Raw genomic sequence first — 16649 nt, 5'->3', positions numbered from 1 at the left:
CCAGTGTCAACTTGTTCATGTCGAAGCGAGCAGTGGTGCATACCTTTCTGCAGGACAAACTACCATGAACTAATGGCGAACAATCAAACTAGAATATATGCAGGAAGTGGCTTTTTCGGGTTAAACCAGATTCCGCCCAGTTATTCCCCTGAACCAATTCCTGCGACCAATTCGGGTTAAACCCAATTTCACCCCGAGTTCCATTCACTATGAAATCCTCAAGTGACGTTTCTACTGAAGACGAACAAATGTGTAAGAATGGGTCACTTACGTTGCCAGAAATACACCGATGTATATCAGCACTGTCTATGCCTTCGGGAATTAGCGCTGGGAGGTCACCCGCAAAAAAAAAAAAAAAGATTAGGGAAGGACTTAATAGACATGAGGAGAAACAAATACACCCGAAGGCACAATTATCGCCCACCCCCCACCACTTGAATCTCAGAAAGGCATTTAACACGAAATAGACACCCCCTTAATATACGTGAGCTTCAATTTTTAATAAAGTTAGCACTACATCGGTTCCTCTATTAATGACAAAAACGAACCTCAGTACTTTTATTCCAAACATGAACTAATCACTTATCCCTCATTGTGCACTTGATTTTGTGATTTTGCATATTTTTCGCTGCTGCTGTACCGTGTACATTGGGATGGAAGCCTTAGTCAAGCCTCCTCGGCTTTTTGTTTCCCCTTCCAACCGAATGGAAAAAAAAAAAAAAAGACTAATCGAACTGTTTTGTTATGATTTTAGATGGGTCTCGGGTTTTGTTCAAAGTCCCCGCACTGCAAAAGAAACTTGTGTACAATGTTGACACATTCGTAACTAGTCGATAACAACACGTGTGGGCATGGGAGCAACAACGAGTAAACGGTCTCTAGACTTTTTAGCGTACAAGAAAGCTGGGGTACCAACCTGAAGGAACAGAAGCAAAGGATCGTAAAACCACATTACCTTCACGGGACTTCCATACCAACTGAAGTCGTAGTGGCAAGGCGGGTGGTTTAAGTAGTCCAAACGATGACAGACTTATTTTTTCGCAAAAAAAATGGCAAAAAAATGTAAGCAAACCTTGGTGCTTTTTAGGGTCAAATTTCGAAGGTCTTCTTCCTGTACAAATTTTGTGCTGGTATTAAAGCCGACTGTCTGTGCCTAGGTATAACTCGACTTAAGAATTTTTTTTTTTTTGCTTTGTTTGGTCTTAAATTGAGAAAAAATGTAAAAAAAATTAAATCAATTATTTTTAGGAATTTTTATCTGTCAGATAAACTTCTACGAGACCTTGCACCAGTCAGCTGCCTGCTGACCTCGTAACTGTCTAGTAAACGGCCAGCAGCTGATGGGGCTGCTCTAATAGACTTGTCTCGCAATTGTAGACACAGAAGCAATAACTTGAAATGAGAGCAAACAGGTATTTGAGAACTGCAATCTTACCTCCACTAACATCAACTAAAGGGTTCTGCTACCAGGCGCCAGAGCGGGCCCTTGAAACTTGCCATCCAGAAGGACGTTTTTCTTTTTAGAAAGCTTATCGGCAAAAAAAAATTCCATTAAGAACAAATGTTGGGAACATTGAGAAAGGAAGAAAAAAAAAAGAGCAAAGTGAAGCACAAACTAGGAAGGGCAAGAATTTTATTTACATCATTTTGGGAATGAAGCAAAAAGGCCACGTGGGCAGGCATAAATACCTCGGAAATTATCGCGGAAGATTAAAAAGACAATTTTCAGCAGTATATACTCAAGGCAAACCGTAGCTGTTTCAACTAAGGTTCAGCAAACACCAGATTTTTTAGCTCAGGACAATTGCAGTGTGCAGCATTTCAAATTTTTCTCGGCACCGCTGAAAGCGTCGGTACTCCAACAGTATATCTTTCTCGCTACCGAACTTGTACAAAATCCCCGGGTACGGAGGATGCCCGTCACACAGAGGACGAGTAACACCGGTGGCTTCCGTGGTTGTTCTCTTTAAAAGCATGATGGTTGTTCGACGTATTGTACACATGGGATGCTGAAGTTTTCTGTCAGAGAGACAGTCGCTGAAATAAAAAAAAAAAAGAAAACGAAACCTTTGTGTGTTACATAAATAGGTCTGTCACTCTTGATGGAACGATCGACGGGGAAATTAAAATGCCACGCGACATGACCTGGAAAAGAAGAAATAGAGAGTGGAGCAACTGAAACTGAAGTTGTAGCAGCACACGGTCAGAGGTCTGTTATGCACAGTGGAATTGTACACAATCTGTACAATGGCAAAGACAACACGAGCAGCGTCAAAACGTGTGTTCTGTCAACGTCTCGCAGTACCCACTCATGACCCTGTAACTGCTCTTCAAAATCGTCGACAGCATCGACAGACAACATCTTGCGACGTATGTTACATAAGGTCCCCTGCGAGCTACAACTTACTCGGAGCTATTATCTAAAGGCTCGACGGTTTTCAGAGAATAAGTATCACTAAAATTGACCAAGTTTTACAAAAACCAATGACAGGATGCTATCACAGTATGCACATACACAGTGACCAGCTTCACCCACCAAAAGAATGCGGAACATTAAGTAGAATACAATATCCACTTGCGGATCACCTGGGGAGCTGGTCTGTGCCCACTGTGTATTGAAGACACACTTAACAGCAGTTTTATTATGTGGCAAAACAGAAGAACATGTCTTACCATCATGGTTTTGCTTCCTTTTCTGTGGATGATGTGTCCATCTTTTTGTCTTCTTTGTCTGAGGAGATGAGAAGAAAAAAAAAAATCGAATGTTCAGATGGTCCAAAGCCTCAACTCATAGTGATGTGCCGAAGCTTTTGTTTAGAGGAAAATACAGTAGAATCTCGATGATACGATCACGGATTATACGAATTTCGGGATGATACGAATTCTTTTCCGGTCCCGGCCGGAATGCCTTTCTTCCCATGTATTCGAGTTCGGATGATAGGAACACGTTATCTTGCCTTTACGGGTGATACAAATGAGCCGAGGATGCGACAGAGGTCGTTCCCCCGTGACGCGAGAGAACGCGAGTCATGCTGCTCCTTCTTTCGAAAAGGGAGGCCGATCCTCACCACGAACTTCCTTACATCATGTAGCGCAATGCAAGCAATGACTTTCCTTTTGGTGGTGGAGGAGATAAGATCAACGGGATTGAACGGCCGGAACCTTATCACCTTATCTCTGTTTTGACCTTTTTACCCCCCTCCCAACAATAAACCGTGAAGCTGTCCCAAGCAGCACAATGTACTGAAAGTCGAGTGCAATAGGGGTGGACGGTATGTGTCTTATCAATGTTCTTTAGTTTCAGGAGTCTGTTCAAGGCCTTCCGCCTACCCGTCCACCCCTATTGCACTCGACTTTCAGTACATTTTGCTGCTTGGGGTGTGACATCGCTCTGGCGGAAAACAGCGACCAGAACACGTGGAAGGAACATATCAGGACAACTTGTGGCAACATTACGCGTCACCATTCCGCAAGTCGGCTTCACCTAACGCCTGTGTGCTTTAGGAGAAGCTCGCTTTAGACCACTGTCGCGCGACTCGCGGGTGGAAAGCACGTGCTACGTCTTTTGAATCATCTCGCGTATTTGGGCAGCATTGGCCAAAAACGTTACGACCGACCTCTTTCACTGACAGTAACGGAAAATGAACAGTCACTGTCTATTTTCTTGCCTCAATTTTTATTTTGGTTTAATTCGTTTGATACGAATTTCGGATAATACGAATTTTTTCCGCGACCCCGTGAGATGCGTATCATCGAGATTCTACTGTATTTCCGCTTCTCGGCAAAGAAAATCTGTTTTCTGAATACGCTATGCAAGTAGGTCGAATGTTTGCACGGCGCTGCAGTTTATCATTTTCCTCGTGTGCCTAGGGAATGACCTCGTTGGTCCTTCGCCCAAATAAGGGGATAATGGCCCCAGGTAGGACGCACGTGGGCTTTCCTTCGGACGACTTCTCGAAGCCAGGCGTGCGAGCACCCCCTTATTGCTGGCCCGTGAGTGGACAGATGCTCCGTTACACGGTTTCTCTACACAGTACCACCTCTCGAATGCAGAGAAATGCTAACATAACGTATTGCATTTCCATCCTCAATAATTTGACAACCTGTGGGATTATCGACTGAACGAAACATTAAAAATTATACGAGCTGATGTAAGTTTTCACTATACGAAGATAACAGATCAACTCTAGTGAACATTCTCTGCTTCGGAATTAAGACGTTTCGCAATAGAATGGCTGTGTGGGTACCTCGAGTTATCAGATTATCGAGATATCAAAGATTACATGTGCAAGGGGATGCACAACATAGCCTTTTCTTGTGGCGGATCACCCTCTCATGGGCGTTTTTATAGAAAGTAACTGTAATGTAACTAAGTTATTTTCTTTCAGTCACTGTAACTGTAAGTAGTCACTTGGCCAAGAAAGTAACTATAACTGTAACTTAGTTACTTAACCAAGAAAGTAACTATAACTGTAACTCAGTTACTTTTTAGAAGTAACTTACCCAAGACTGGTGTAATACACGAGGTCACAGGCTCAACACTAAAATTCCCCCGGAGTGGACTTGCGTTTGCGGAATATTCTGTTCCTCTACGTACCTTCTTCTGCCTCTTTCTTTGGGGCGCTGCTATCCGTGGACTTCGCATCCTCGTCGGGGCCACGTCTGTGCTTCTTGGGCTTGTGAGAACGGCTGTCTCGGCGACCGTCACCCTCATCTTCAGAGTCGGAAAACTCCTCGTCACAGGCAACGCGCTTCTCAGAGGCCCGGATGCTGATGCGTTCGTCCGCGTTAGCCTTGTCGTCGTCTTCGCTCTCTTGATCGACTGCATCCTCTGGAATCGCTGCATTTACAGAGAGTGGTAAAGTTTTTTTTTTTTAAGAAAAGAAAGATTAGGTACATTCGAGGGAAACTCCAGCGCTCGGGCGCCTGTGCCGTGTTTGTTGTTCCCACAAAAGGGGTTTACTGTATCGGGTATTTTAGTGGATTACTATTTTACTGGACGGGATGGCTGTAGAATATGCCGCCAAAAGCAGCCTTCCCATTCGGGGTTCTGCAGCAACAAAATTTTCTGATCGTGTCACATCCTGCTTGGCAATGTCACCAGCCACCAGTGGTGGCCAGTAGTTAACTACATGTAGTTAAACTACTAGTTAAACTACCTCATTGTAGTTAAAAAGTAGTTATCAACTACTTGCAGAAATGTAGTGGGAACTACTAGTTAAACTACTATTTCGAGTAGTTAACTACAGTAGTTAGGTTACTGCAGGCACCAACTACTTCCGATTTTACCGCAAGCTTTACGGCACGATTGTGCTTCCGGCTTTTACCTTGAGCCACTTGTTTGATGAGAACGGAGGTGCAGAGCAATGGTGCCGTGTATGTGTACTAAATCTTCACTTTTATCACTGCTTGCGATTCATATTTAGGTGTCCAAGAACACTATAGAATGGTATTGGTGTTGATGGACAACGTTAAGTAGTTATAGATGTAGTTAGAATACTTTGCAGTAGTTGAAAAGTAGTTGAACTACTAGTTAAACTACTCCATGGCGAAGTAGTTAGTAGTTATAGTTAAACTACTGTAGAAGTAGTTAGCGATCATCACTGCCAGCCACCCAACAGAGTGTTTGGTTCAATTGGCTCGAGTTAATGCTACCAAGGGCCCGAATTGGATTGGAGATCACCACTCCAGCAGTGCAAACAAGTATGATTTTTGGGAGTATACACCCTAGAAAAGTGAAAAGAATATGCCACTGTATAGCAGCAAATAAAGTTCAGTAAAGATTAACAAATTTAAAATGCCACAAATGGAACAAAACGCAACTTACGCTGCATTTGAACACCAGGAGCGTGTGGCAACATCCTGAGATTTTCGAACAATCGAGTCCTGTAGGATGGCAAAAACAATGTTACAAAGCACGAAAGAGGCACAGAGAAAAGCATCCTCGTATTTTCCATACAAGCACTCACTTGATCTTCTCCAGGTACTCAGGTGTGTTCTGATTGGCCATGTTGGAAGGACTGATGTGAAGCTTGAAGTCAGGGCCAAAGTACTCAAAGTAGTCATTGTAAGGTAGTTCTGAAACAAGAAACAATCGCAGTTGGTATATGTACTATGTAATAGCTAACTTAGCCCAAGTGCATTCCCAGAACGACCTCCATCAGCTGACAAACACCTATCTTTCTTTCCGAGCGGGCACGTTTGTCAACAAGATTGATGGCATCACCAGTTTGCACAATGTTTGGCTGTCGGTGTCTGATTCTGCGCACACGCTGTCGCTGTTCACCAGCTTTCGAAACGTTGTCGGTACGAGGGACGTGTGACGCTCGTGCAAATGCGGGCGGGTTTTATCACACGCAGCAAGGCCCAACTCCGGACTTCTTTACTCAGTTGAGGCGAAATAAGTTTAATTTAGTGATCATCTAATTTTGACTGCTGTATTATTCGCACTTTTTTTCTGGTCCCCGCCAAGTCCGGAAAATCGGTAGGCCGCTGCGTTGCCTCGAAAATAACTCCGCTGTCGGACATGCGACACAGTCCAGACAGTCTATGGAGCCAGCAGTGGAAGTAAGAAAAGAGAGTCACCATTAGCAATGTCGACGCCGAGCGCGACGGCTGTCTCGTAGGTCCAGCAGCGCGCGACGTTGCGGATGGTATATCCGCCCCCGCCTAGTTGAAGCAGAGGCAGTCCGTAGCGTCGCACGAACTCGGCACAGCGTCCATGGCCCTTCAGTGTGAGGTTGAAGCAGCCCAGACGATCTCCCGACAGGGAATCTGCACCGCACTGGAGCACTACTGCGCTCGGCTGGTACATCTCCATCACCTTGGAGATGAGCGGCTGGAAGATGCTCTCGTACGAGTCGTCGTCGATGCCGTCACGCAGGGGGAAGTTTACGGCGTAGTACTTGCCCTTGCCAGCACCAATGTCCTGAGTGGGCATTTAAAAAAAATATATAATGAAAGCAGATAAATAAGACAATGCGCTCCTGGCCATCAGCAGGCTCCGGCTTCATTAGGTGGCGACCATTTTCCCCGGACGTTAACTGGCTAAATTAAATTTCACCGAGCTGTCTCGTGATTTTGAAACTCCTCTGCACAAAACAGGGTATAGCAACACTACAGGAAGACACCACTATCCGTGCTCCAGACATGTCAGAAACGAAACACACAACAACAGTCTCGATTAGAGCTGCGCGAATAACAAAATTTCCGTCGTGAATTTCGAATCCGAATAATTTTGAATACTTCGTGGTGAAATATTTTGTGGTGTTGTGCTCGTTCGACGATGTTCTGCTCCAAACTTGTGAGCCTTTTCATGCAGCATAACTGGAGCCTTAAGTTTTAGGGTTTTTACCCGATTCTTCCCCGAATTTGCACCCGGAATTGAAGGTTCACTCTTTAGGGTGAAACCCGATTTTTACCCGGCAAATTCCCCTCACTGGGATGTCCGTAGGAATGCACTAACTTACTTGTTTGGCAGCAGATGCAGTTACATCACCGTTTGTACCAAACCACTACAGTTGGCTTGAGTAACTGAGCCAGATTTCTCCCCGAATTTAGCATACTGGAAGTTTTTTCACCCGAATTCGCGTGAATTTAGTGCGCACGTTTATTTACCCGATTTTTACCCCCCGAATTTAGAAAAAAATATTTCCCGAAAGCTTCAGGCTCTAAGCATAACATATTGTGAGAGAAGGGTCCCTCTGTGTTTTCTACGGTGGCCTGCATTAGTGGTATGAACAGTATTGAGAGTTAGTCAACATGATCCATGCAGCCTGCTTTGTGTGCATCTACCCATTTCTATGTTTACATCGTGAATTTCCTGTACCCTTTTTAGAAACTGCACATATTTCCATCTGTTACAGAACAAAGACAGAATAGTCTTTTAATGACAGAATACCGTAAGCTGTGTAAAGCGGGCTTCACCTAACACTCGAGTGTAATGATGTAAAGCCGACTTGCAGAACAGAGCCAAAAAACAATGGCGACAACGTGAAGTGGGCTTCACCTAACTCTTGGATGCAATGAGGCGAAGCCCACTTGCAGAATGGCGATAGCAACATTTTGCTTCAGTACTATGTATTCGAAAAGTATTCGAAATTTTTCGAATACTGAAAATAGGTTGTGAATAGCATTCAAATAGCATGAGATATTCGATTCGTATTCAAAATTTCGAACATTCGCACAGCTCTAATCTCAATATAAGAAACTATATTGATATATGTGAAAAACAAAAAGGAGGGGAAATGCAAAGTTATTTGACTAGGTTCTTGTCGATAAGATTTCACGCTCGTAAGTTCAAAGTTAGTTACGTTATTTCCTTGGTCTGTATTTCTTTTGCTTATTGTATAGTCGAAGTAAGTGCAAGAGACCAGAAGGAACCACAAGCATATTATAAAATACTGACAAACTTCTTTCAATTCATGGTTTTGGTGCCACTGAAACTGGTGCCACAAAAAGCTGAGACTCAGACAGCAATGATTTGCGCCAGGGTGCCCTTTAGTGCATGTCACAAAAAACATGTAGTAAACAATTGTTTCAATGTCTATTTTTTCCATTTCTGTATAAATGGAAGGGCTTGAAACTAAAAATGAGGAAGACTATTGAACTGTTTGAGTTTTTTTACCCCCAAAATTTGCATCTGATGACTTTGTCTTATAACTCCACTGGTATAATCAAACTCTTCATGCAATTTATGTACATTCAGTATTCACTTGTGGATGAGACAGCTTTCGTAAAACAGTTTTCGAAACTTCTTTGGCTATTTTGAAGAAAGGCCTTGGAAATAATGTCAAAATTTTGCATTTGACAAAGAGTTTGAACTGCTTTATACTTCATTCAACGATCTTATAGCTCCCAGAAGTCCAAAAAATCGGTTGGCAGCTGTATTTCATAAATTAACGTCAAAATAGCAAACGGGGTTTTCTCAGAAAGCACAAAGTCCGTCTCGGCTGTTGACCAAAACATTTTCACAAAACTGACACACCCTTACCCTTAGATCTCCGGTGCCTGGAAAGTACTCGCCATATTTATGGAAAGAACATGTCATCACTCTGTCAGTGGTGTAGAAGGCCTCCTCCACACCGTCACCGTGGTGAATGTCCACGTCTATGTAGAGAACGCGCTGGTGGTACCTGGGAACAAATTGAACACAAAATCAGAATATGAACCAAGGACCCGGTTTCTCCGCTGCGGAAACTCTTGAACTCTGCGGCAGAGACCCTGAGACACCGCAATCCAGGTGTTTTGTTACCCACTGTTACCATTGCGCCCTTTACCCTTGTTACCCATTCTGCTCGGCGTAAGGAACGCCCGCATCGGGATGTCGTGAACGAGAGCAAAGCGAAAGTGATAGAAATGCAGCGAGAGATCAACTGATCGATCGAGTGGGCATTGTGAGAGGGGTGAAGAGAGCGCGTTAGTTTTTCTCGTGGTCAGGAGACGCACCTTTACCAACTGCCCATGCCTGGTCCCGAAACTGCGATCCTCAGCCAAGAAGCGCTAAACCGCAAAATTCCGTACCAAATCGCAGGTTCTGCGACACATTTCAAATTCCACGCATTTTTGCGAAATTGCGGAAAAGGCGAGGCTTTAAATACGATTGGGTCACGTGGAGCAACTCACTTGAGCAATTCCAGGATGGCAAGCACAATGTCATTGACGTAGCAGAAGCCGGAGGCCTCAGACTTTTTGGCGTGATGCAGGCCCCCTGCCCAATTGATTGCAATGTCTGTCGCTTGTTTGTTCAATTTCACGGCTCCAGCTGGAAGGAAGAACCGAAGAACGTATTGAAAAAAAAAAAAAAAAACTGATAAAAACATTCAAAAGCCCCAGGACAAATTCCTATCTCAAGAACGTAAGGAAAATTTGATTGGCTGTAGTTGGAGAGGATAGCCAGTGACAAAATAAAAATGACAAAGAAAGACTGAGAAGAAACAGTGTGCAAAGAGCTGTTTGGGTGGCAGCAAAGAGCTTACATTTTCGCTACTCTGAATTTTGACTCCGATAACCTTATTCTATACTGCAGCCCATCAAATCATCATTTCCTCCTGAGGATGAAACCTGTCGTTGGGCTTTACCAAAAAGAAAAGAAAGATCACTGTGTGACAAAATATTGCGTTCAATGCGATTTTTGATAATTTTTCATATGCCACACTTATTCCATCTCAAAATATTAAAAAAAAAACAAGTGGCTAAAACTTGTAAGTGAAATAGTGTGTGTACCAATTCATTTCAGAAGTCATACTGTAAAACCTTTATTGCTTGCACACCCCTAATTTTCTTGAACTGAAAGATTCGTCAGTTTTAAGGTAACTGACGAAACTTTATTTTCACAGCTTGTTACTAGTAAGTATTTGAACTGCTTTGCAAAGGCAAGGCAATCAAGCCACAAACTTTAGCAACTAGTAGTTTTCGCGAACATGTGCCTTGTGCCCGATTCGCAAATAATTTGGGTTTTAAAATCGAAGGGCCCTACAGTATTTCATTGGGGCACCACCTTAACTGCATAGCTGACGAAACGGCGTACTTCCAACTGCCAAGATTCCCTTAAAAATATGGGCACAAAACCAAAATGTGAGGAACTAGCACATAATTCGTAGGTCTTGAAGTTTGTAGAATGAAAACTAGAACCACTATGCGGCACATAAAGAATACTCAAAGCAAAAGTAAATAGAAACCTAAATTTAAAAGCTTCTTGTTGAAAACATCATGTCACGAGCCCAAATCACCCATATTGAAAACCCATATGACCCGTATGACAAAAAAAAAACGAGAAGGGTTCCCGAAAGTTTAGAAAAAACACACAGTGAACAATTGCACCGACGACGTGAGCAGCAAAAAGACGTCAAAGGGCCTCACCAACTGAACCTCCAGTCGAAAGTTGACAGAATTCGTAGAGGCCATCGAAGACCGGGCAATCTTCTCCGACATTAACTGGAATATAAACACATGGATGTACAAATGAGGACAGGCACAGGTAACACACTAATGAAGACTTGTACAAAAACGAAACAAAAAAAAATAAAAATAAGGAAGAAGGAGAGAGAGCTCACATCTCTGCATCTGCTTGTTATACTCAGACATGTTGTCCGGGCGTATACTTCGTAGGAATCGGATGTAATCGTCGCTGTGGTATTTGGTCATCTCTTCCTGTGTTGCTTTGTGTGGGCGCTGCACAAACAAGTCAGGTTCAGAAAAGATTCTCGGTCAAGATTCAGACACTCTTAAAAAATTTTACGTTCTTCCATTTCTAATTTTTTAATTTATTTTTCTGTCATATAGGAAATAGAGGTGCAGTATAACGACATGAAGCATGATACGTTTCATCCACCTCTCTGGTGAAATTACAAAACTGTGATCTTGTAACAGTCCTCACTGTCACAATCATCGTCCCCTTTAAAAAGGAATAATCTAAATTATGTACCTCAATTCTGTATTTCTACATTAAGGAGGCTCTAAACCGATATAAGAACGATGTGATGTAACGGTAGGTATATACGTTCATTTAACTATGAAACATATTTTCTTAAATACATCATTTTGACGTTTCATGCGGGCCGCCACTTATGTTCCCGCATTTTTAAATATAAGTGTTTTTTGGGAGCCACAAGACTACATTCACGAGGAATGTCCTTCCAAAACGAAAAATTTGTACACCTTTTCCGGCTGCCTTCACTAACAGAAATGAGGCCAACAACAATGGGGCAGCAAACAGGTTGGGCAGATGCGGCAGCGGCACTACGTTCCCGAGTTCTCCCCTGCGGTTGGCTTTGGCCCGCGCGGCTGACCTTGTGGGATTTTGGTATTGGATGACGATGCGTCGACGATGCGACGAAACGTCATTTGGGGATGAGTCGGGATTAAATGGGTTTCCGATACGTGCGCCATGTTCGATGTGTAGAGGAACAGGCTAGCAAATGCTTCAGGAAGCAAAGTTGAAAAAGGTGACCCATGCTAATGTCGCAAAAGTATTGTTGAAAAGTAGAACTTCAGTATGCAAGATCAGTTTCCTATTATACCAACAAATTTATGTTACATGTATCTCAGCCTTTCCTGTACTTTGAGACAGACTGTTCACAATCACCATGTTTTTTTGCACGGCTACATTTTCTTTGTCTTGTGCAAGAGTAACACGCATGTTCGAACATTCATTCTAGTAGATGCAACTATAAAAATTGGTAGTGACTGGCAAAAAAACTAGTTTAAAAAATGTGAACGATCTGAAAGCGTGTATATGTCTAAGCGCATAGCAGGGGAGGGGAAAGGAGGAAACTTCATGACTAACCTTACGATTTGGTGGCGATCACCCAACTGCCCCCCCCCCCCCCCCCAACCCGCCCGCAGATCTGACACTGCACTAACTGTGACGTACTCTATACATTAAGGGGGGCGACGTCAACATCACTGATGCACTCATCAGCTCTCTGAAGGAGTTGAGAGGTTGATAGGCCTCTCTTCTGTGCTAGAGACTAGTTACGATCATCGCTCCTGCGCAAGAGTGTGTATTATATGGTGCACAGTCCACTGCAGAAAAGAAGATTGCTGGGAAGATTTAGAGATGGATGACTTACATAGATCTCCATTTTTCTGTAGAGTCCATAGTTGAGAATCAAGTTGTGCGTCATGCGCATCCGGTGCGGCTTCATTGGGTGACCCTGGCCGTAGTAGTAGTTCCCAATATCACCTGAAGGGCAACAACTATTTTAAACAACTTTTTCGACAAAATAAAGAACAAGCAAAAAAAATGCGAAACAAACAGTTTTCAGCAGATAACCTACAAGGCCGAAAAAATAATTAAGTCGAATTTATTTCAACAATTCGAAAAGTTTCTGACAATTGTGTTTCATAAATTAGCTGTGTGTCATGTCGGATATGGAATCATGTACTCATTTCATGTGAACATGAACCGTGATATGAATTACGACTGTGAACTTTTTTTTCCCTCTCTCCGTCCGAAAGTTCTACCTAAAAAAAATTCAAACTATAATTTATTCAAACCTGAGTTGGAAGACAACAAAAACTCACGACACTACGATAATGAAGTGACTATGCAACTATAAAAAATTTATTGAAATTACTGACACTACCTATGCCTAATCATGGAAGCAAACAAATAAAAATAAAAACAACAAAAGCAGAGTCTACGGAGTGCCCGGCGATACTACATTTCAAGATTGGGCGCGTTTTGCAATGGAGCTTGAAAACAAGCCAACTTACTCTAATTAAAATATTTAATTGCCTGATTGAGCAATTTTGTGTTTACTTTTCATCGCGAGGGCCGTTTTGGCGATGTGCAGGCCGTAACAATGAGCCGATTTAGCTGCTCTGTCGGAAAGCCGAAGTTTTCACGCATCACCGGAAAATTTGCAAGATGACGCTATCGTGTCGAAATTTTGCGAGAGAATTCACCGGTAAAACTTCGGAAGACGACATGTATCTGCCATGAATTTCAAGAATATTTGATATACGTACCGTCATAATAATAACAAACCCGCTTTTTCGAGTGCATCGTTGCGGCCATAGTTGGGAAAGGGGCACGTGACGCTACTCTCGAAATCAGCGGTCTTCAGTTTGAGTAGTTAACCTAATCAACGAACGTCAAGCGATCAAACCATCAAACCTAAAAACGTAATTGATGAACTCCCTAAATAATGTGAGCATATTTGAAGCGAACGTTATCACGTGCTAGGCAGCCTAGATCTGTAGATCTGTGCGCCGCCGCCGGACTGTTCCGGTAACGCGGGAAATTTGATTTGGAAATTTAATTTAGTTTATCCCACGCGTAGACACTACGAAACGAGAGATGACACTTTCCCACACTTTGCTTGTGGCTTTGGAAGTTTTAATATACTAACTGTTCCTGCTTGCGTATGGCAGCTTGTACGGCATGGTTGCATATACTGATGATTACAGGAATTTACTCCTGGAAGATCACCTTTCAAGTGATGTTCAACGATATTATTCGAGAAGTTCGATTAAATTATTTCCTGGACACCCAGGTTCTGAGGGGTTCAATTGAGAGAACTTCAGCTGAATACCCAACAAGGACAAGATATAGGAAAATCGTTGCTAGCCGTTATTTTTAGCCGAACCGTTGGCGCCATCTTGGAACTGATGACACTTTCCCACACTTTGCTTGTGGCTTTGGAAGTTTTAATATACTAACTGTTCCTGCTTGCGTATGGCAGCTTGTACGGCATGGTTGCATATACTGATGATTACAGGAATTTACTCCTGGAAGATCACCTTTCAAGTGATGTTCAACGATATTATTCGAGAAGTTCGATTAAATTATTTCCTGGACACCCAGGTTCTGAGGGGTCCAATTGAGAGAACTTCAGCTGAATACCCAACAAGGACAAGATATAGGAAAATCGTTGCTAGCCGTTATTTTTAGCCGAACCGTTGGCGCCATCTTGGAACTGATGACACTTTCCCACACTTTGCTTGTGGCTTTGGAAGTTTTAATATACTAACTGTTCCTGCTTGCGTATGGCAGCTTGTACGGCATGGTTGCATATACTAATGATTACAGGAATTTACTCCTGGAAGATCACCTTTCAAGAGATGTTCAACGATATTATTCGAGAAGTTCGATTAAATTATTTCCTGGACACCCAGGTTCTGAGGGGTTCAATTGAGAGAACTTCAGCTGAATACCCAACAAGGACAAGATATAGGAAAATCGTTGCTAGCCGTTATTTTTAGCCGAACCGTTGGCGCCATCTTGGAACTGAACCGGAAGCCGGTTCAAATAACGGTTCACACCTACCCAAATTACCGAGTGTGGAAGAAATCTAGAGGGGCACTAAAATGCAAAAGCAACTTGCTATCAAATGAAAGTCCTTGTTTCAATTAGTATAATGCACGCACTCACAGCGCTATACCGTTTAGAAGAAAAACACGGTGGTGGTGGTGATGGCGATAGGGCCCGCCGTTGTCGGCCTCACGCATGTGGGCCGACAACGTCACCCGACCAACGCCCGACCGAAGAAAAACACAATGAAGACAGTGCAGTCTTTGGGGGTAACGAATGGGACCCCCCACGCGGCAAAGATTGGCGTCATCCAATGAGACAGCAGGAGAGGCGCGCGCATACCTATCGTGGCCGTGTGGATTTGGATCGCCCAATGTGAGAGGGCGAAGGAGCACAGTGCCGCCTCATGCGTCGAAGATGAGCTTGAACTTGCGGAAGCAAAACAAAAACGAATGTATCAGGTGGCTCTATCGGAACTGCCCTTATCTTGGGTTGCATTTTCCGTTTTCTTCTTATCTTTTTCCAGGACGCAAGAGGCGATAGTGTGCTCCTTCACCCTCTCACATTGGGGGTGAAGGAAAGACGCGTCTCCGAAGATGCGCAATGAACAAAATAAAGAAAAAATTGTGTTCCTTCACGAATTTTTTTGCGGACAATCTATCGAACGGATTTTTGTCCATACGCATCTTCTTTTGTATCGAACGGATCTTCTCGCAGTTTTTGGCGCAACAGCATCAAAGCTTGTAACCCGCCCAGTGTTGTGGTGGGGGGAAGGTGCGGTCAGCCTGCTCTGGAGTGGCGGCTCGGTGCACCCAGGGGATGAAGAAAAGGGGGGTGAAAGATGAAGGTAAGATGATTGTGTCACGGGAGAGGGAGGGGTGTGCTAACCATCTTGCTCTGGGATTTGGGTAGTGCAAGATAATTAGCTACCCACTACAGAAAACATGCGAGCATCCCTCAGTAGCCTTTAACCTCTTCTTGAACCTCTTCAACCTCTTGACCCGGTTCGTGAACCGAACCGTTTACAATTCATCGAACCGCGAAAGTTGCGCCTTCCGGGGCTGAACCGGAACGGACCCGTTATGGTCGAATCCGAACCGATAACACTTTCGGTTCGACTCCTATCCCTACGCGGGACAGCGGTTGTTTACTTGCAAAAATGCGGCCTATAACGGTGCCTTCCGCCTCGTGTGTCTGGATCCTGGATACTAGAACGTATGCCATACTGTGTCCTGTCATGTATTCCTAACAGAAGCCAGATAAAATAGTATAAAACAAAAGAAGCCCGTACACAGACGACAAAGACGAAGCCGGTTTCTAGGCACGGGCCACGCGTTCGTGTTCTCTGCTGCTTCTGTTGACCACGGCACCGTGATGATGCTCACTAATTTTGTGACCCATATCTAATCAGTCAGCAATACAAGTATTGACCCGATCGTCTCAATGTTGCACACCAGTAGACGTGCCCACCTTGGCGGGCAACACTCTTGCTAATCGCCGCGATGGCTCGCCCAGCGTTGCCACGATCTCAGTCTCATATGCCATTTGCCTGCTCCTTGGGCTCCTGAACCCCATAGTCTTTGGTTTGCTCAAGCAGAGTCTGAATTTACGTTCCCGTGCTGAGCTTTCCATTTCACCACCCGTGCTCTTTCTCAGCGGGACACAGAGCACAGACACCCGAAGGAGGAGCCACTAGTCTTCAGCCTCCGAAAGGCTTCATCGGCTGCTCTTCGCCGAGGCGCTCTGGGTGACAATAAGCTCTTCTTGGAGACAAGGCAAGCCCTTTTGACGAAAGCTTGCCTCCAGGAACTCTTTCTTCGACATCCCCCGCCCCTCGAAATACCTACCTCTAATACATACCTCAGAAATTGGCGAAGCGTGCGAGCGCGAA

General features: G+C 43.8%; 1 protein-coding gene across 2 annotated transcripts; it reads right to left on the bottom strand.

The window, feature by feature from the left end:
- Positions 1-1616: 1616 nt before the first annotated feature.
- On the bottom strand, positions 1617-13581 carry LOC135398932 (histone deacetylase 1-like). Of its 2 annotated transcripts, none has more exons than XM_064630502.1 (12): positions 13474-13581; positions 12573-12685; positions 11055-11172; positions 10861-10935; positions 9625-9763; positions 8993-9134; positions 6586-6928; positions 5970-6078; positions 5828-5886; positions 4598-4840; positions 2674-2731; positions 1617-2145 (listed from the first exon to the last, which is right to left on the bottom strand). In XM_064630502.1, the coding sequence occupies exons 1-11, from the start codon at positions 13520-13522 to the stop codon at positions 2676-2678; spliced, it is 1446 nt and encodes a 481-aa protein (XP_064486572.1). In that variant the 5' UTR covers positions 13523-13581; the 3' UTR covers positions 1617-2145; positions 2674-2675. The 2 variants fall into 2 exon arrangements, with proteins under 2 accessions (XP_064486572.1, XP_064486573.1); XM_064630503.1 differs by lacking the exon at positions 13474-13581 and adding an exon at positions 13219-13237.
- Positions 13582-16649: the final 3068 nt, after the last annotated feature.

This window comes from Ornithodoros turicata, chromosome 6 (assembly GCF_037126465.1).
Source record: "Ornithodoros turicata isolate Travis chromosome 6, ASM3712646v1, whole genome shotgun sequence".
Classification (NCBI taxonomy): domain Eukaryota; kingdom Metazoa; phylum Arthropoda; class Arachnida; order Ixodida; family Argasidae; genus Ornithodoros; species Ornithodoros turicata.
This window is presented reverse-complemented; position numbering and strand designations above follow the sequence as displayed.

Excerpts from the sequence above, each read along its gene's own strand:
- LOC135398932 (XM_064630502.1), bottom strand. The coding sequence starts at position 13,522 with ATGGCCGCAACGATGCACTCGAAAAAGCGGGTTTGTTATTATTATGAC. Across the intron at positions 12,686-13,473 it reads GGTTTGTTATTATTATGACG|GTGATATTGGGAACTACTAC; the intron begins GTACGTATATCA and ends GTTGCCCTTCAG. Across the intron at positions 9,135-9,624 it reads GCCATCCTGGAATTGCTCAA|GTACCACCAGCGCGTTCTCT; the intron begins GTGAGTTGCTCC and ends ATTTGTTCCCAG.